We start from the raw sequence: 19488 nt of genomic DNA on the forward strand, positions 1-19488 counted from the left end.
GTCAGGTGGTGTCCTGAGTGGACGAGCAGGGTTGTGTGTGAAACTGTCTTAAGAACCTCCACGGAGAGAATTTCGTTGTGCAGTCTCAGGCGTATGTCTAATTGCCTGTCTCTGAAATAAGTAATTTGTCTTTTGATGGAGCAGTCTGCTACGAAATAGCGTAAGGAGATTTGAGAAGAATTATAGAGGAAAATGTCAAGGGTTTCGGTCCTTCGGCGTCTGGGATGGAAAGAGCAGCCTTTGCTGAGTAACTTGGAACCTGGTGGACACTGGAGAGCCCAGCTGTAGTAATTCTTCGTAGCTTTATGATGAAATTCACTAACCTCCCCAAATTGGGAACCCTTTCATTACATTTTTTTCCCAGTTTAACAATCTCTTTCCCCCACTGTGTGACAAAGCAGTACTGTGAAGTTGCTGACTTTAAGAGTTCATTGATTTTGCAAATCATAGAGCGCCCCTGTGAGTGCAAGCCACACTGTCGCAGGGACCACTCGTTGTGCACGTGGGTTACTAACCCTCTGTTGCGCTTCAGCTTTTCCCTGGTTGGAAAACGTCGTCTCTCAGGACGTGGTACGATTTACTTGATATCAGCGTACTGCATAAATTTTTGCCTCTCAGATTTAGCTTGTTAATGGAAACAAGTTTAGCCAAGCTGATTTCAGCCACCATGATCGTGATCTTACGGACCTTCCTCCTTCAGGGTTACCTGGCTAAAATGGATGAGCCGTCACCCTCTTCACTGCGACGAGGGACTTCTGTGGCTTTCACTTTAGCGGGCTGGTAACTCTTCCTGTGGCGTGCTCTGTCCAGTAAGGTGCAGAAAAGAAAACACAAAAGCAAGGCTGGAGTTTAAACACCCGTACTAACACTTACCTGTAGTCTCTCTGGTCTCGGTAAATGGCTCAGCCATCGCTAAAGCCCAGGACACCGTGAGCCGTCTGAGTCTCTGCTTCTCACTCACCTCCCCACGCACTGCGTCTGCCAGTCCTTCCGAGTCCCTTCCCACTGCCCTGCCCTGCTCTGTTTCCCGAACTCCAAGCAGTTATCTCCTGACTGGCTGCCCTTTGCCCTTCTGCTTTCCCTAAGAGCCGTTCTCCGGATGGCAGTCAGGTACTGTGTTATAAAGGTCTGTCGTACTCCGTCACTAGGCCGGCTGACAGCCTTCGGTTACTTTCCATTCCACGTAGAATAAAATGGAAACGCCTTCCCCGGCCACCCCATATGTCCAGCCCTGCGCCCCTCTTTTTCGCGTCATTCCCTCCTCAGGAATCGCGCACACGTTCCCGCTGCCCTCCCTCTGTGTGGGCGGCTGCTGCTGGCAGCGTGCACTTCCCACCCTGCGGACCAGCTCTCCTGCCCTCACGTTCACCCATCACCTCCTCAGAAAGACACTTCCCGCCCCCTGCGGCGCAGCCCGCCCACAGCCGCGGCATGTCCGCCCGTTTAGGGCCTTCGTCACAAGCCTCATCTGCGTTTTAGCACGAGTCCCCTGTGCCCAGGACAGAGTCTTTCCCGTTAACACACGCAGTAGTGGTTAAGCGAGCAGTGAACGAGAGAACCCTTTTCCTGATATGTGTGGCTTTGGCGGACCAGCTTACCCTCAGCACTCCAGGTTCCTGATCTGCACAGCCTCAGAACGTGAGATCCCGACGGGGTGCGTCTCAAAGAAGATGGGTGTGGCGCAGGGAACCTTACCTGGCCCGAGGGAGAAAGGATTCAGTGAGCATGAGTAACAGTGCTGCTTCCTCTTTTACAGAAAATCTCCGGAGGAGTTAGACATGGACAAGGTGACCGCGGCAATGGTACTAACCAGCTTGTCGACCAGCCCGCTGGTTCGAAGCCCTCCCGTGCGGCCACATGGTAAATGCAGGGGCTGGGTGTGGGACGGGCCCTGACACCAAGAGCACAGCCTCTGCCTGGGTTTGAGGAGCCTCGTTCCTGCCACCCTAGCAGTTGACCTTGAAGCCGGGGGAAGTGTGGAAGAAATGGAGACACCGAGGCCATCGGCCTCCTCCAGATCTCTCCAGGGCACCCCCTGCGTCCCCTCTGCCTGTCCATTCAGTTCACATCCGCTGAGTTCTGTCAGTTGTTCTCTGTCCTTCCAAACCATCTTTGCAGCATTGGTGCTCCTTTTCCCTAGTAAATGGAGACTGAGCCGATGAAGTTATTTTCCCTAGCATTTTTACTGTTTGTCTGGAGAGGTAGTTAGATCAAAGAACTCATGAAAGACTAAAACTTTAAAAAGAATTAGCCCACTGCCGGAGATATAGCTCAGCGGCACAGCACCTGCCTGGCAAGCACAAGGTCCTGAGTTCAATTTCCAGTACCAAAAAGAAGCATTAGCTCAGACTCCTTAATCAAGCAGAAGTATTATTTAGTCCACTCATTAGCTTCATACGTATATTTATCAGGTACCAGCTAGATGACTTGAAGGCAACACTGGAAAACAAGGTCCATAACCCAGGGAGTACGCGGTCTGTGTCGTAGTCACCCGCAGCCTGAGACACAGTGCCTGACACCCCCAGCTTGGAGGCGGGGAGGTCACCGGGGCTCACATTCGTGGTGCACAGCCGCCGGCCTAAGGCAGGAAGGCGTGGTGAAGGCTCGGGGAGGAAGGCTGCTCCTGTCATGGTGGCCAGGAAGCAGAGAGGGAAGCGGGTGCGGAGGGAGGTGCGCCCCTCTGGTCACTCCCCCAGCAGCCCACCTCCAGCCAGGCCCCACCTGCTAGCGGCAGTTAGCTCTGCGCTTGTGTGTGGATCCATCCTCTGCCGAGTGCAGCACCCCCGGGGTCTGCGCACTGTCCAGAAGCGTCACGCCTGCACACCACGGCCTCTGGAGGACATTCTAGATCTAAACCATAGCGTTCTGTTTGGGAGAAAGACCCCAGCCATGGTCATGTTACTAACTAGCGCTTGCTGAGCGCTTGCTGAGCACTTGCTGTTTGTCAAGTACTGTGCTTACTTTATCTTAAGTAATTCCCCCGACAGCTTGGTAAGACGTCATCACCACATGCAGATGATTAAACTGAGGTGCATCGGGGGTTAATTGTTTATAAGTGGCAGAGCTGAAGTTCCAGGCCGGATATTTCTGATTCCATATCTGCCCTCGCCATTGCGATACAACACTGCTTCATGTAATTCACAGTGATAGATCAGGAGAGCAGGCGGTGGGAGATGATGGAGAGAGATAAAGCCGGTGCTTTACCGTGATGGGCCGTGTATTCCTGGCTGGCAGTCGGACTTCGTTCTGAGACTGTGGGAGCCATTGATCAGGTAGCAGAGGTTAGCGCAGTATCAGGAGCACAGGCAGAACCAACCAGAACTGCATGGGTGGCCTGAACCCTGATGGTCACTGTGGGGCTATGCAGGTACAGAGAGAAAGAGGAAGATGGCAGAAGCACCAGCGTTCACTGATGGACAGAGAGGGTGAAGGAGGACAGGGCATGTCAAGGATAAGTTCCCGTACTGCAGAACAGGGGCAGAGAGATGGATATACTGGTGAATGTTGGGGTGCTGCGTGAGAGTTACCAGAAATGGAAACCTTTTCTCTGACACCAGAATAGTCAATCATGCTCAGCTGAGCTGTGTTCACACTCAGTTCGGATGAAAGTATGAAGTATTAGAATAAATGGGCGCAATATCCAGTGAGTCCTCGTCCAAACCTGCTCCAACCCCATCAGAAGTGGAAAGAACGGTCAAGATGCTGGGAGCGGAAGCCAGAGTCGGTGATGCCCCCCGGGGCACCGCTCCTCTGCCCCTCCCCCAGCCTGGAGCCGGTCAGCTTCCTTGCAGTGAGGCAGCGGCCCCTGTGCAGTGCCCAACCTCTCTTCTGCCAACCGCTTGGCCAGGGGGTGCCCCGCTCTACCTTTCTCAGCTTGGCAGCACCGCTAACAGGGGTACAGTAAAGCCAAAACATAGTCTAGGAAAAAGGTGAATGTGTTGGAGGGGAAAAAAGATACATTTTAAGTTAAGTTAATCCTTATTTTTACCACTGGATTATTTCTTTTTTAATTGAAAACCATTCTAATGTTCCTTTGTATTAAAGGTTAGAATTAAAATAAAACTTTCAACACAAACTTTTGTTAGCATAGTAATAGAGTTATTCAGTGTTTATTTGTGGTTTAAAAAACTACTCAACGAATAACCCCAAATTGTCTGATGCTTCATTTAGTGCAACAGGAAGCAAATTTTTAAATAGAGAAATCAGTATATGACAGTGAAGCATTCACATTTTTAGAAGTAAAATTTGTTCTCCAGAATGACTGTACATCCCTCTCTGTGCCTGACAAGTGTTAAGCCGTCAGGAGGTGGGTCCGCAGAGGGCAGGCCCCGCGGCACCTGTCTGCGAGCTTGGCGACCACCTGCATAAGATGGGCAGATGCTGCACCCTATTTTATTTTATTTTATTTTATTTTAATTTTTTGGTTTTTTTGGTTTTTCTCCGGTACCAGGAATCAAACTCATGACCTTGCGCTTACCAGGCAAGCACTGTGCCACTGAGCTAAATCTCCAGCCCCAGGCACTGCACCCTAAAACTGCTACAAGTCAGTCGTAACTTTTTTCTGAAAAATCCATTTCTATATCACTTTGTCCTTCAGATTAAATAGTGTTCTGGAAAATATCATCCACAAATTGCTACGCAAACTCACTTTTAACATTGCTGTGAAGTGAGGTAACCGCACTGTAATAATGCGGTCAACAGGGTAAATTCATTTCCCCCGTACGAAGTGATCACCCGTGTAGCAGCACACATTTGGCATGACTGCACGGCCGCATGCGGAGGTTTGTCTGTAAGCCTCCCGGGCCGCCCCGTGCGGTGTTCACACGAGGGAGCAGCTCCCCTGCCTTCCGGCCATCTGTAAGGCCTCCCTGGAGGTCCTGTGGTACTGGAGGGTGATCTCTTGTTTCTCAGAGGCGGCTGTACTCCTCTGGGCGGGGGAGCGGCCGCTGATCTGGCTCTGTTGATGCGGGTAAGGTGTGCATAAATAGCCGCTTGGTTCTGACAGGGCCTTGCTGTGAGGAGATGGTCTCCTGATTCGGTTTAACACCTCACACCTTTAAACTTTTGTTTTGCGTAGTTGAGGAGTGTGCTGGAAGCCTGTAATTAGGGAAGGTGGTTAGAAAATTTCCCCACCAATGCTCGTCTCCACTTCATTATTAATTACACAGACATTGATAGTATTTTTTTAATGAGGCATTTTGGGACTTTTTTTTCTTCCTTGTAGTTAGAATTCTGTTTTAATATATCCCAAATGCACATAAATATGGACGAGAAATTATCCAGAAGGAAAGTCGAATTTACACAAATGCTAATTAAATGTGGGCATCTTGAAAGATACAGCGAATCTTCAGTAATTAAAAGATACTCCCCTCCCCCGCAGACATTCTAGCTGGGCAAAAGTCCCTCCGCATTCGCAAACATTTCCCATCGTGTTTTCTATCACAAGCACAAAGGTAAACCAATCTTGGCAGTAATTATTGGCAATAAATTCCTAAGTGATCCCAGCTTTGCCAGAGCGAATAGAGGACGCATCACAGGCTCCCCATGCACTGGGGTGAGGGCCGGGGACTCCGCAGGCCACTTACGAGAGCCCGCAGGACGTTCACCCTCCTGCGCCTCGGGTCCTGTGGGTGGCAGGGTGGGCGGTCGCCCTTGCTCTGGAGGAGGTGGCCGTGTGGGAAGGAGCGTGCCAGCTGAGAAACACTCACAGGTTGGGGTGCATAGTTGATATAAGCAGCTCGGAAAGTGGCTTTAGATAACTGTCCGGAAAGTGGCATTTCTCTTAGGGTCGTGAACCCTAGCTTCTTATGCACATACCCCAAAAGTCCACTGCTGCAAGTGGCTCCTCTTCTGAAAAGCTGAGGCTGGGCTTGGGAGGGACGACACTCGGGGACCAAGTCGCTGGGGAGCAGGGTGCACACAGGGGCATCCGCTCGGAGGCCCTGCAGCCGGGAAAGCGGCGCTCGCCGCCTGAGCGAGAGGTGGCCAGGGCTGGGGCCGCATCTTCGCCCGGGAGCGCGGGCAGAGCGGCCTTAGACGGTCAGAGCGGCCTTAGACGTCAGAGCGGCCTTAGACGGTCAGAGCAGCCTTAGACGTCAGAGCGGCCTTAGACGTCAGAGCGGCCTTAGTTGTCAGAGCGGCCTTAGACTTCAGAGTGGCCTTAGACGTCAGAGCAGCCGTAGACAGACAGTCAGAGCGGCCTTAGACGTCAGAGCGGCCTTAGTCGTCAGAGCGGCCTTAGTCGTCAGAGCGGCCTTAGACGTCAGAGCGGCCTTAGGCGGGCAGAGTGGCCTTAGACGTCAGAGCGGCCTTAGACCTCAGAGCGGCCTTAGGTGGGCAGAGTGGCCGTAGACAGACAGTCAGAGCGGCCTTAGACGTCAGAGCGGCCTTAGACGTCAGAGCGGCCTTAGTCGTCAGAGCGGCCTTAGACGTCAGAGCGGCCTTAGATGGGCAGAGCGGCCTTAGACGGGCAGAGTGGCCTTAGACAGATGGGCAGAGCAGCCTTAGCCGTCAGGGCCGGGCAGGGCCGGCGGGAGGCAGGCCACGCAGCTGACGCTTCTGTCCCACAGACAGCCTCAGCGGGTCCTGGAAGGAGGCGGGCTGCGTGCCGTCCAGCTCGAGCAGCAGCGGCTACTGGAGCTGGAGCGCGCCCAGCGACCAGTCCAACCCGTCCACGCCGTCGCCGCCGCTGTCGGCCGACAGCTTCAAGCCGCTCCGCAGCCCCGCGCAGCCGCCGCCGGACGACGGCATCGACGAGGCGGACGCGGGCAGCCTGCTCTTCGACGAGCCCATCCCGCGGAAGCGCAAGGTGAGTGCGGCCCGACGGGGCGGGCAGCAGGAGCCATCTGGTTAGAGGCACAGCACAGTGAAAATATGGGCGCGTGCCAGCGCCAGCCCCGCACACGTCCGTCCGCGGTCCCAGACGCCCGAGGCCTTCCCGGCAGACCTGCCCTGGTGACCCTCAGCGCAGCGCCCTTGTCTCCTTCCTGCCAGCTCTGCACCGCTGCTGGGAGGGACACTGTGCGCCTCGTCCTTATACCGCTGGGAGGTACACGTGACAGCGCGCATAAACACACGTGCATGCTTACCTACAGAAAATCAGACACTGCAGAGAAGACTGAATTGGTCGACTTTAAAATTCCCTGATTACACCGTACTTAGTCCCCACAGCGGTTCTGTGTGGGAAGTGTGCCCTGCCTTTAACCGGCCCCGCCCGCCCAGATTTTCCTGAACCTGAAGCTCAAGTTTTCATTTTCTTCAGGTACTTTATTATCCTCCCTTGCACTTTGTGAAGAGATTTCTATCTCCTGTCATAAAACAAAACTACCACTAAATCTAGAGGAGAATTGGCGTTTTAAATCATCGCGCAAATATGAAACTAGATCATACATTGGCTTCTAAGTTTTGTATCGGAAGCACTGCCATTCATGGCTGCTCACCCAAACCCACAGCAAAGCCGTGCGGGCTGCAGGGCAACCCTTCTCCTCCCCTGGTTTGCTTCAGAGAGGAAGACGGGCACGGCGCTGGGCCAGCCTCTCCCCTCTGCCTCCCTGAGCGTCGCTCAGGTGGGCAGCCGTGGAGGGGGCACGGCGTCCTTGGGTACATATGTGTCAACAACAGCCAGTCTGTTTCTGCCTGGAGAAAATGGTGTTAGTGCCGCGTCCCAAAGGCAGCTGACAAGCTGCTGTTTCCCACCAGTCAGTCCGTCAGGCAGGGCTGGCGTTGCTCTGATGTCCTGTGGGCCCCGGGGCCCCTGGACCTGCCTGATCAGTCAGGAAGGACACCGGCCCCCTTGGGTGTGTGCCTGCCTGGACCTGCCTGGACCTGCCTGACCGGTCAGGAAGGACGCTGGCCCCACGTGGGTGTGTGCCTGCAGCAGGCCGGCACCTGGGCCTGGAGGCTTGTCCGCTGCTTCCGGCTGCCCGGCTTTCTCTCGTGTGGTGTGAGTGGGTAGTCCTGGCTCTCCCCAGCCGGCCTGGCAGTGTGGGCGGCCACGCCGCATGGCGAAGCACCAGTGCTTCCGAGGTGGGGTCCCTGACGCGTGGCATGACTCGGGGCCGTGGAGCCAAAGCGCATAGCTTTGCATTGCAGTTAGGTCGCGTTGGTCAGGCTCATACTGAAGGTCTTCAGGATTCAGAAAGTGAGGGAATAAGTTACCAAAGGAAAAGGAAAAAAGCTTCCTACAAGTGACCTCAGGTAGCCGCCTCTTCACGACTTGCATTTCCCCAGGGGGCAGCAGTCGGGTGAGGCACACAGCCACTGATCCGTATCGCACAGATCTTATGCACGTTGTCTTTGAACCAACCATTAAGTTGGTTCTTTGAACTTAAAAGTATGTTGAATAATGGCAATAAGAAAAAAGTAGGACTGCTGCTGTTCATTTTTATATATGTCTAGTAAGCCAATCCTTACTGATCACCTACCAGGCAAAATGGGTAATGCCCTGAGAACAAGGAATAGCCCCTTTCCTTAAGTGATGAAATTGGGGTGGTAGAGATTGGTGTAGAAAGAAGAATCATAATTGTAATGGATACATGTTGTCTCCAAGATCGGGTAGAACACGGTAACTTAATGTAGTTACTTCAGAGATTTAAAATCATGCCTTAAAAGATTTGCAAGCGTTAGTTTGCCTGCACTAGAGAATATTTTCTAGCTGGTGGAACTTTCTGAGTTCATGTTCCTTTCATATCCATTCTCTTAGATGCGTGGCACCCATCTGAAACCAGGTTAATTGTAATGGTGGCATGTCATATTGAGACCTTTCTAGATCGTGTTCCTCTAAACTGCAAATCTTAATCCACTTTTGGGCTGTGAATCAATTTAATGAACAGCACTATTTAATTAGTTGGACAGAATAGAATGCACTGCCCTTAAGGGTAAGTATTGTCTCTTGATATTTGCATTTCCGTTCTATATTTATGTCAAAGTGCATTCCATGCAAATTGTGTTTCTTATGGAGGCTTATCGTCAGAAGGTTTGGAAGCCCTGTGTTCTAGGGATATAATACAATACATGATAAAGTAAGGTGCCCTGATCAGAAATTTAAAAATCCACATTCTAAACTCAGGTCTGCTACCCTCAGGACTTAAGAAGATCATGTTGTAGTGGTGGACACCTGTAATTGCAGCACTCTGGGAAACTGAGGCAGCAGGGTTGCAAGTTTGAGGTCAGCCTGGGCACTTAGCAACTTAGTGAGACCCTATGTAAAAATTTTTAAATGAAAAAGGAAAAACAGAACCAAAAAGAGCTGGGGGTGGAGTACAATTTGAAGGTCCTGGTTCAATCCCCAGCTCGGAAAGGGAGAGAAGACAGGAGAGGGGAGGGAGAGGATGATCTCCCCTCTTGGATCATCAGCCTCTTCTTCTGTAAAACAGGGAAGCAGGTGTTCCGCACCTCTCAGGACAATCATGAAGATTAAACTTGGTCGTATGTACTAGAAGGTGACTGCATTTTAACAGATGTTGTGGAACTTCTAAACAAAATGGATGGAAGCACTCCCCGTGTCTGAGTGTGACTCCTGGTTATGGGACCTGCCTAATCTCTTCTACCTGTTCCCCCAAACAAGTGCTCACTACCACATCTTCTGGAGATCCTTGTTCCACTTGTGCGAAGAGGTCAAGAGAGTGAGCTGTGTCTTGTGAACAAGGCATTATGTGTGATGTGGGCAGTGAGGAGCAGCTGCTTCCTAATAACCACTGTACTTGAATTTACAGGGTAAACACTTTCAAATGCAGTATTTCACTGCATCGTCCCAGACCCGTGGGACACCCTTCCCTGTTTTCCAGAGGAGCTTATGGGAATTGTCTGAGGTTGGGTAGCTTGTAATGTGGCACGGACAATGCTGACTTAGCCAAGATAACGAAGATGAAACTTTTGAAGCAAACTGATTCAGAGTCCACGCTTCCCTCTGCTCACAGAGGAGGATGGTCAGACACAGCTACACAGCATCGCGTGGAGAGCTGGGCGCAGGGTGCAGAAAGCTCAGTAAAAAAATTGACAGGATAGAGAGAAACTGGGCTTCCTGCTCGGGAGCTGAAGTGCAGAAAGCCTCTGCCCCTCACAAGACAGGCCTGCAGCCCGGGCAGTGAACATGTCCTGGCTCCGCGGCCGCGCAGCCCCGTGTGTCAAGGCCGGTTCTTGTCCGCTGTGGCAGAGTCTTTCCGTTGTGATTCAGGGGATGACGGAACTTCGGTGCTCAGAGAAACCTCAGCTGGAGCGGGGCGGGAGGTGCAGTTCCTGTGATGACCACAAGGTGATGCCGTGGCCCGAAACACAGCTGCTCTCGGCGGCTCGGAGAGCTCAGACGCTGGGAGAGACCGGGAGCTCACCGCGGACTCCCCCCGACGGCACTGTGCTGCTGAGGAACGACCCACGCACCCTTCTCCGAGCCGGGCGCCTGATTCTGTGAGCTTCCGGCTCTGTGCACCGTGAAATCCGCAGGCCCGGCCGGTATTTCGTGACCTTGAGCAGGTCAGCCGACTCTCGGTCCCGGTTTCCTTATGGGCGCGCTGCAGAGCCGCAGCCGTGTGGCGGGGGCTCTGCGAGGGTCAGGAGGGGGACATGGGAGGGCCGTGGGCATCGGCCCCTGATGGCGTGCGCCTCCCGCGATGGAGTGGGAAGCCCGCGGTCCCGGCCCGCACTGACGGGTAATTCAGGGCCGCCCTGGGGTCCCGCAGGGTTGGTCTCCCCCCACAGAGCACGGGGGCAGCAGTCTTGGGGGCAGCGGGGTATACACGGACCCCGACCCCGCATTTCAGAGCAGCAGCAGCACCCGCCTTCCCGGGCCTCGCCGCTTCCCAGGCGCCGTGGCGTGAACGGGCTCCCTGTGTGCTGGGCGCGTGTCCAGTCGGCCCCAAGCGCGGGTTAACGTACAGCACTTTGGTCACAGCCGCACGGCGCAAACAGCCGGCCCACCGCTTGCTGCGCTGTGCATTTTCAGTCCCGGGGAACCAAAAGGCGTGCATCACTTTGGACTGTGAATGACTGCTGCAAACAGAGGGCAGAAAGCATGCTGCCAGTCTCTGCACCAGCTGACTCCTAACCCACTAATTTTGAGCAGAGTGCCTCCTGTGGGGACCGCTGCTCCAGAAATAACCAGCCTCAAGCTGCTGGGAGGGCGGAGCTCGGGAGGGCAGCTGCGGGTCAACGCGGATTTCTCTGGGGTGACAGCATCCTCCGCCAGGGCAGGATGGAGAAGACACAGCCAACCAAGGGGGAGACCGACGCTCTATAGTGAGCAGACCCTGGAACAACCAGCCATGCAGTACAGAGGGTCGGAGCGGCGGAGCTTCAAGAACTTCGGGTGACCTCTAGCCCAGTCTCAATCTTTCCATGTTGAAGGACCACTCAGATTCATCTGGGAACGAACCCGCAAGAAGAGATGCTTATCTAGAACCAGTGGATCAGAAAGAAGTACGGAATATGGGAGTTCCTGTTATTCAGGGATCCATTTGTTATTACAGAAATCATTTTAAATCAGTCTTCCTTAGGCATCATTTTCACAAAATAAATGAACCTATTTTTAGCATACAGTTCAGTGAGTTTTGACCGAAGTCTCTGCCGGAGTAACCACCACTCTCTGTACCTCTTGGCAGTCACGTATGCCTCCAGCCATCAGCTGATCTGACTTCTGTCCCTACAGGTTAATGTTGCCAGTTGAAGAACTTCAAGTAAATGCAGTCATGCAGCGTATATGCTTGGGGTACAGTATACCAAGTGTTGGCGACGGAATTCTCATTCATTGCTGGTGGAAATGTAAAATGGTATAGCTACTTTGTAAAACACTTGGCAGTTCCTTACAGAGTTAAGTATATATTTAACATATGACCCGGCAATTGTACTCTTGGTATGTACTTACCTAAGAGATAAGAAAGCAGATGTCCCCAAGAAAGATTTGTAGACAAATGTTCATAGCAGCTGTATTCATTATCACCCCAAACTGGAAACAGGCAAATGTCCGTCAGCAGGCATGGATAAGTAAATAGTACTGTGTTCACACGCGGGAGCACCACGCTACAGTAAGAGGGAACAAACTGCTGATGCGCAACAGTGGACATGCCAACAAGCATGACACTGTGCGGGAAATAAGCCAGACACAAAAGAATACCTTCTGCGCTGTTCCAGTTACAAAACTCTGTTCTGATCATTTTTATTTGCCCATCCCCCCAGCATCAGTCAGTGGTGCATACATCTGAATTCACTTTCTACTTTGTGTTAACTTCACACACCTTGAAAATCCAAAACTACTGATCTCATTTTCTCCTTTCATTTTAGAAGTAAAAGAGAAAACCGACAGAGGTTAAGGTGACACGTACAAGCCTGCTTTCCCAACTAAGGAAAGACCTGAAGCCCTTTAGATAATTACTGACTTTTACATTATCACAGTACATGTGTCAGGCTTTTGGTGCCTGCTAAGTGGGACACTAAGCCGTGAAAGCCATCGGAGACCCTGACGAGCAGACAGGTCCCCATGAGCCAAGTCAGAAGCGTGTGTAGTGTCCAGGGTAACTGGAGCCTCTCCATCCCCTAGGGATGTTGGTCCACTCTGCAGAAACTTGGATATAGAAACATCCACCTTCACATGTGTGCATGCACACATGAACACACACACATGTATGTTGATCTCATGTTAAAAATATATACCTGGAGATCCCAGTTCCCTCAGAAAAGACAATCTGATAGTAACCCAGGCTGTGTGTGTGGTAAGCAATGTTCATCTACCCTCTGGAATAGTAGCAGTAGCTGTAATTGGGCGGATGCCTGAACATGCTCTAGATGTTCCAATCCAGCCAGGTTTCTCTTCTGGATCTTCAGCAGTCGTCTTGTTGGGCCTGCGTCTCAGTCTGGATGCTGTCGGCAAGTAGAAGCTATTCTGTGTATCCCAAGCATGAAGCAGTTTAAAACTAGCATTGAGGCTGACGGGCGAGGAGAAGGACAAGCAGAGAGATCAGGGACACCTTGTTCAAAGATCTTAGCTTATAGGACCGCCCACTCGGCCTACAAGACAGCCTGAGTGAGTGCTGCGAAGTCAGAACTCTCTAGGAACTTCCCATAACCGTCAGGGCCACGGCAGCAAACTTGGGGCGTTCCCCGTAGCTCCTCTACGAGCCGCTGTGCCTCTCGCACTGGGTGTGTGCGAGTCTCCGGGCGTCTGCTTGCGGTTGCTGCAGTTGCAGCTCCTCCTGGGTGTGGGTTTAAATAAGTGGCGTGCAGAAGCTTCCGGCGTTGCCCAGGCACATAGTGGTTCGTCAGTGGTGGCCCGCTACCCTTCCTCTGTCCTCTCAGCTGCTTTGCATGAAGAGGGCCGTTCTGCTCGACTTCGGCTGACGCTGGCTTGGTGTTCAGCAGAAGTGCTTTCCATTCGGGTGAATTTTCAGCTGTTGCTCCCTGCATTTTTGGGCATTCCAGCTTTGAGCACATCTGTTGGCGCCATGAGGAGAAGCCAGGCTGGGGCACAGATGGGCGCTCGTACTCGGCCACTGCGCCCCTGCCAGCAGCCTCGCTTGCTTTGGCTTCCTTGGGTGAGCGTGGACCTGCGCGCGGATCCAGGCGTTGTTTGCTGAGCTATTTTTGCTGTTCCCTCCTCCCGTGTGTGCTGCCGTTAACAGCAGGCAGTCTGTGTATAGACAAAGGGTTGGTTTCAGCTGGTGTAGTGAGAGGACTTTGAGAAGCACTCAACTACAGTCTTGGGACTTCATGCCCCGAGGGAAGAGCACCCTCCGCGTGTGTAAAGAGAGCCCACTGCATTTCATTCAGGTCGAGATAACTGCACGGTGTGCTTTGTCCTTCCCAGTTACAAAGCATAATCAAAACATATCGTGAATATTTAAATAAAATATTTATTACAGTGAAAGACACACTGCCGTTAACCCCCCTGAAAGTACGTGCTTATCTCGGGTTCTCCCCACTTTCCAAAGCAGTTCGAGTCCTCTCTCGGGAGTGTCTTTTGTGGCAGCCTCGATGGTACCTGAATTGTTCTAAAATGTTTACAGCAATTTTCATCAAGTACATACACTGCCGTGGTCCTCGTCCACCCTCCTCGCCAGGTCTGGCACTGTGTGACGTCGGGCTCTCCCCACAGTCAAATGACCGTGAGAGGCAAACATTGTCAGTCCACTTAGGACATGGCGGCAGCTGCAACAGAGCAACTAAAGACACAGAAGTAGCTTCCAGAACTCCTCGAAAGTGACAGAGATGGTGGGGTGCGTGTGTGCGGAGTGAGAGGAGGAGTCTGAGGGGGATGAATGCCAGTGTGTCTTTTGCTGTAATAATTTTAATTTAAGCATTCATGGTATTATTTTACACACCCTGTAGTCAAATCAGTATTTGTAAAGGATGATGTTTTAAAAATTAAAGACAGGACAATTTTTATATCAGAAATTAACATAAAAATAAGATGTCTCTGCCCAACATTTCCTCATTTTATTTTATTTACTTCTCCTCCTCCAAAATAATAACTCATCTTGAAATAATAATAATTATCTGCAGCCATATCACCCTGAACACGCCAATCTCCCCTGAAACAGTAATAGTAATTCATGCTCTTCTCTGGCCTGCTTTCCCCCTGTCGGTTAGACCCCGGTACACCCAAGTGAGCACTTAGACAGGGCTAGTGAAGAAGCGCAGATGGCTCGGGGGAGTCTGCATGGGTGGCCCGGGCCCTCGGGAAGAACAGGCAGGCACAAGCATTACCACTCTGAAGCCTCAGGAGCGAGAGAGGGTTCCAGAGCCCAGAGGATTACAAGAACTCTCTACCAGTTCAGCTGGAGAAAGAAGTGGGGTTCTGAAAGAGATGTAGCCACCACACAGCCGCGGCCGGGCAGACGGAGGCAGGAGGAATCAGAGCCCCCCGGTTCGCCAGTCTCCTGTTCTCCCCGTGTCCTTCTGGTGCCCCCGGGACCACACCCCAAGCAACCTGTGGGCAGGGCCCATTGCTACAGGGCAGCAAGATCCGCGTCCAGGGCCCTGACCAGGGTGCAGGGAGGAGCAGAGTGGCCTCTAGGGTCGGATCGGGCAGACCAGCCATTCCCTTAGCAGGTGACAACTTTACACGTCCAAGCAGCTTTCTTACAACTTCATTAAGATTGCTTAATAGTTAGTCATGTGAAATTAATTTAACCGACCCCCATCGTCAACCTTCAGGCTATTTCTCGTTTTCCTGAAGACTAAAAATCAGTGTGATAAATGTATATGGAGGGCGGCTTCCAAAAAATGTATACATCTTGAAAAGGAAAAGTGTGTATGAACATTTTAATATGAAATTCATTGAGATATCATGAGATTAATGCTAGTTACCTTTGGTCTCCACAACTCAAGAGGTGCTTAAAGTGAAGGCCATCGGCTTCTAGACATTTATTAGTACAGCAAACTGCTGAAGTGTATATACGTTTTTTGGCAGAAAATACATATATTTGCAGGCATTTTGAGTTGTTCTCTTTGGATATATCCCTGAAAAATTGCATTGGGTCAGAGTTATAGCCAGTTTTGAAGCTTTTAGTCTATTCTACCCCCAGATGTAGAGATGACAGATAGTAAATAAATGTGAGATGAAGATCTGTGGGGATAATAAATGTGAACTGCGTTGTTCAAAAGAAAGAGGTAGAGGAGAAAGCAGAGCTGCCCCTCTGGAAGGATTTGGGAAGTGCTTCCTGTCCCAAAACTGTTGATGGTCTTTCACAGCATGTCATTACGTTTCTGAGTCCACACTGCATCAGCCTTCCAAATCAGCAGTTTGTTCTTGCCGTAGCTCTAGAATGCAATGCTGTGTTAATGACACAAATAATTATAAGTTAAACAATAAGGTTTTTTCCATAATACATTTTCCCTTCTCTTCCGGTGAGAATGGAAAATGTAGTAAAACCTTCTGCGTGTAGCTGGCAGTGCAGGGAGGGAAGGCTGGAAATGTGCGGTGTAAAAAGGACGCTGTCTACAGTTCAGCCCTCAACAGGCAGGGTGTCCGCATAGACATCCGGAGAAGTTCATTTTCAGCCAGGTAAGGCAAGCAGCACTGATTGTGTTGAGAGATTTTAAATTCTTCAGATCAGTGGCCTTTCGGCAGATGTCCTTTGAACGTAGATAGTTTACAAGGTGAGCTTCACAGAATGCTGCGTAAGCTAAGGTGTCACCTCTGTGCGGCCCCAGAACCAATGTCCTGAGGTCGAACACAACAAATAGATACTGAGCGAGGTACTTGTTAAACACTGAGGTGGAGGTTGGCAAGAAGCCAGAGTTTGCTATGCTGAAACGCTCTGTCTGTCCCCAGCACACCTCTTGAAAACTCAACAAAAGGAAAACAAAAAAGGGAAAGAATCAGAGCTCAAAGCTCACCCTAACTCCTCCTATCCATCACTTAGCCTTCTTTAGCCAGCACATGTTTTGGGAGGTCCTGGCAGGAGCCCCGAGGAGGTGCACGTGTAGCTGAGGAGAGATAAAGAGCCAGAGGTGGTGCTCATCCCAGCTCCAGGGGTCTTGGAGAAGAGAACACAGGGCCTACCACTAGTTCACTGGTTACAGAAAAAATACCGGTCAACTTCATTGTACCTTAGGCATCTGAATCCTCTACTTGAACAGAGGAGTGGTAAGGAGTTATGCCAATAACATTTGTTTTTCTGTGATCAGGACCAAGCTTTACTACTTAACAGTTTTAATGATTGCTCGACATATTTTTGCAAAGACAAGGAACAAGCAGTCGTACAAATAAAACCTATTTTGGCAGAAAACTACCACTGTGATTGTCATTTCCTAAAACAGGAATTTGAGGCCTTCAGGAAATCCCTAGGATGTAGACGGAATCTGGCTTTACGTTTTGTGTAATAACATGCTGATTCTCACAGCCGTTGTCTGACTCACTGGTGAGAAGCATCGAATGGCACGATGAGTATCAGAACTTTCTGGAATCTTGTTTCCTGCATGAACATGGAAATAACATGCGTCTTGCCCGTTCCTTTCCCACTCTCGTTAGGCGACAGTTTTGCTTCTCTCTGTCTCCTCGGTCTCACACGCATCTCCGTCTCTGCCCTTGCCTTGTGCTCCCTGCCTCCCTGCCTCCCTCACTGAGGCACTGGAAACGGGAATGCCTTTTCTCTCCTGTACCAAACTGGCCAGCTCCCTCACCCAATCTGCCGTCTGGTTTCTCTGCTTTTACGGTTCGGTGCTGTCGCCTCACGTCCACTCAGCCCCCGCGCTTGCTGTAGGGGCCAGTGCTTCCCTCCGACATCCGTGGCAAAGCGCCCTGCATCAGCCACACCTGTGCAGTCATTCCCATCCGTGTAGACTCACTTCCGTGTCCTTCCTGTCCGTGAGCCTTCTCTCGGCTGCTCACCGTCCAGCAAAATGTCTTGAAAATGCTGCCACATACTCTCCCCCGACCTTAAAATCTCGCTGACTCCGCAGTCCTGATGTCCATCCCTACCTCTCTGTGATCCTGCTGTTCATGGGCCATAAATCAGTGGCCTCCATTTGCCCAATCCGAGGGACACTCCCTTGGAGCTTAGCACTGTGAGAGCTTAGCATCTTCCTTCCCGAAACGCTTTCTTCTGCCTGGCCGTCCTGGTTGCGCCTCTCTTCCTTCTGCTGCTCAGGCTCCGGCCTGAGACACTTGAGTGCCGCCGCGGTGTCCCAGACACTGTGTTCCTCTGCGCTGCGTCTTCCATCAGCTGAGCCCACCCGGACCCAAGCCAGAGTGCAGCCTCCTGACTCCAGACTGATACCTCCAGTCCCGACGTTCCTGAGGTCCAGGCTCACATGCGCAGCATCCTGCTTGCAACCTCCTTTTCCTAGTAATGGGAACCTCGAAATTAATATTCCAGCAGCCATCACAACTCACCCGCTTGTTCCAAGCTAAACTCCAGAAGTCATCTTTAACGCATCCCCTTGGTCATTCTGACGTTCAGCCTGGCGGCGGAGGCGCTGGCCCGGCCCCCACCCTGCCCTCGTGTGCACTTCTCTTCCTACTCCCGGTCCAGGTACTCCAAGCCACCCTCCTCTGCAACCCGCAGAAGCGTCCACAGTGGTGGTGCGACTTGCCCTCTCCCCCAAAAGGAACTCGTATTTTTAAATCTAAATTGTGAACACCACCCTGCCTCTGCCGTGCTGGCTGCTGTCAGTGAAGGGTTATTGTCGTTGGTGCCCGGCTACCGGATTCACATACGCCTTTGTGGTCCTCATAAACCCAGGAGCAGGCACCATTATCGCTCCTTATAAATAAGAACACTGTGGGCTTGGGAGAGAAGTCTAACACAGCACCCTCACCATGTGCTGAACTGGTTCTGAAAACCACTGAGACCCTCAGTGAAAAACATGGCACTGTGCCCTGGGGGGAAGGGCGGCTCCTGGAGCCAGAATCCGGGAGGTGCTCCCACCTTTGCTAGTAACCAGCTCGTTTCCTGGGCGCTCTTTTGCTGATGCTTTCTTAGCATCTGCAAGATAGAGATTAATAAAAGCACCCCCTTTTAGAATTAAATGAGATAACACGTAAGTCCCCAGTGAATATTAGCCACCATGACCACCTTCACAGAGATGACCTGAAAAACTCCAGCAGAGTTCAGTTCTCATAAAGAGTTAGGGAAACTACCTGAGTTCACCGTGGTACTCATACCCGACCCAGGAAGTTCCGAGAAGGGAGTGCTGAGTTACATCAAGAGCATGGAGGGGCTGCTGCTTTTCTAATGAAGAAAAGCAAGGTTGAGATAACAAGACAGATATCAAATGGTTCGTCTTCATTTTAACATAACTTTCTCTCCCTGGCTCAGAACTCCATGAAGGTGATGTTCAAATGCCTCTGGAAGAACTGCGGCAAGGTGCTGAGCACTGCAGCAGGTATCCAGAAGCACATCCGGACCATCCACCTTGGGTAAGGCAGCCCTCCCCTCAGAGAGGAGCTGGGCTCCGGGGGGCGGGCTGGGCCCCGGCCCCGAGACCGTGCTCCACGCGGTGCCTCGGACGCTCTGCACCTTATCTCTGCGTGGCCACCGCCCGTTCTACGTCACTGGGTAAAGCCCTTCCAGAGTCGAGGTGAGTCACCGCTCTGGGCCTCGATTCCCCCCAGAGAGACGGGGTGGCCAGGTCATCTGTGAGGTGGATGGCAAACATGGGAGACACCGCTGAAGTACAGAACACTAGCAGAGGGGCCCCTAATCTGGGATCTGTGGTCGTGATTCAGAGGTCCTTGCACCTCCTAAAATGGTCTGTAAAGTGAAATGTGTATTTATTTTTCCAGCAGAGAGTGCTTGTGGCTTTGGGCCTCAAAGGGATATCTTGCCTAAAAGGGTTTAAGAGTGAATCACTGTACCAGTCACAGTTGCTCTTCTCAGAATGCCTCTTGGTGGCCTGGCGTGGTGGCACACACCTATAATCCCAGCACTCTAGGAGGCTGAGGCAGGAGAATGGAAAATCTGAGCCCAGTCTCGGCAACTTAGCCACGGATCGAGACCCTGTCTCCACAAAGCGGGGGTGGAGCCTGAGGATGTAGTTCTGTGAGAAGGCCCAGGG

At 51.7% G+C, this 19488-nt stretch overlaps 1 protein-coding gene across 1 annotated transcript in view; it reads left to right on the plus strand.

The window, feature by feature from the left end:
- Znf704 (zinc finger protein 704) overlaps nucleotides 1–19488 on the plus strand; it is a 131966-nt gene that overhangs the window by 89486 nt on the left and 22992 nt on the right. The window contains exons 2-4 of the mRNA XM_005392059.2: nucleotides 1757–1860; nucleotides 6570–6808; nucleotides 18750–18850. Of these exons, the coding sequence (XP_005392116.1) occupies nucleotides 1757–1860; nucleotides 6570–6808; nucleotides 18750–18850 (444 nt within the window). The remainder of the gene's footprint in view (nucleotides 1–1756; nucleotides 1861–6569; nucleotides 6809–18749; nucleotides 18851–19488) is intronic.

This window comes from Chinchilla lanigera, unplaced genomic scaffold (genome assembly GCF_000276665.1).
Source record: "Chinchilla lanigera isolate Chin_1 unplaced genomic scaffold, ChiLan1.0 scaffold00043, whole genome shotgun sequence".
In the NCBI taxonomy this organism is placed as follows: domain Eukaryota; kingdom Metazoa; phylum Chordata; class Mammalia; order Rodentia; family Chinchillidae; genus Chinchilla; species Chinchilla lanigera.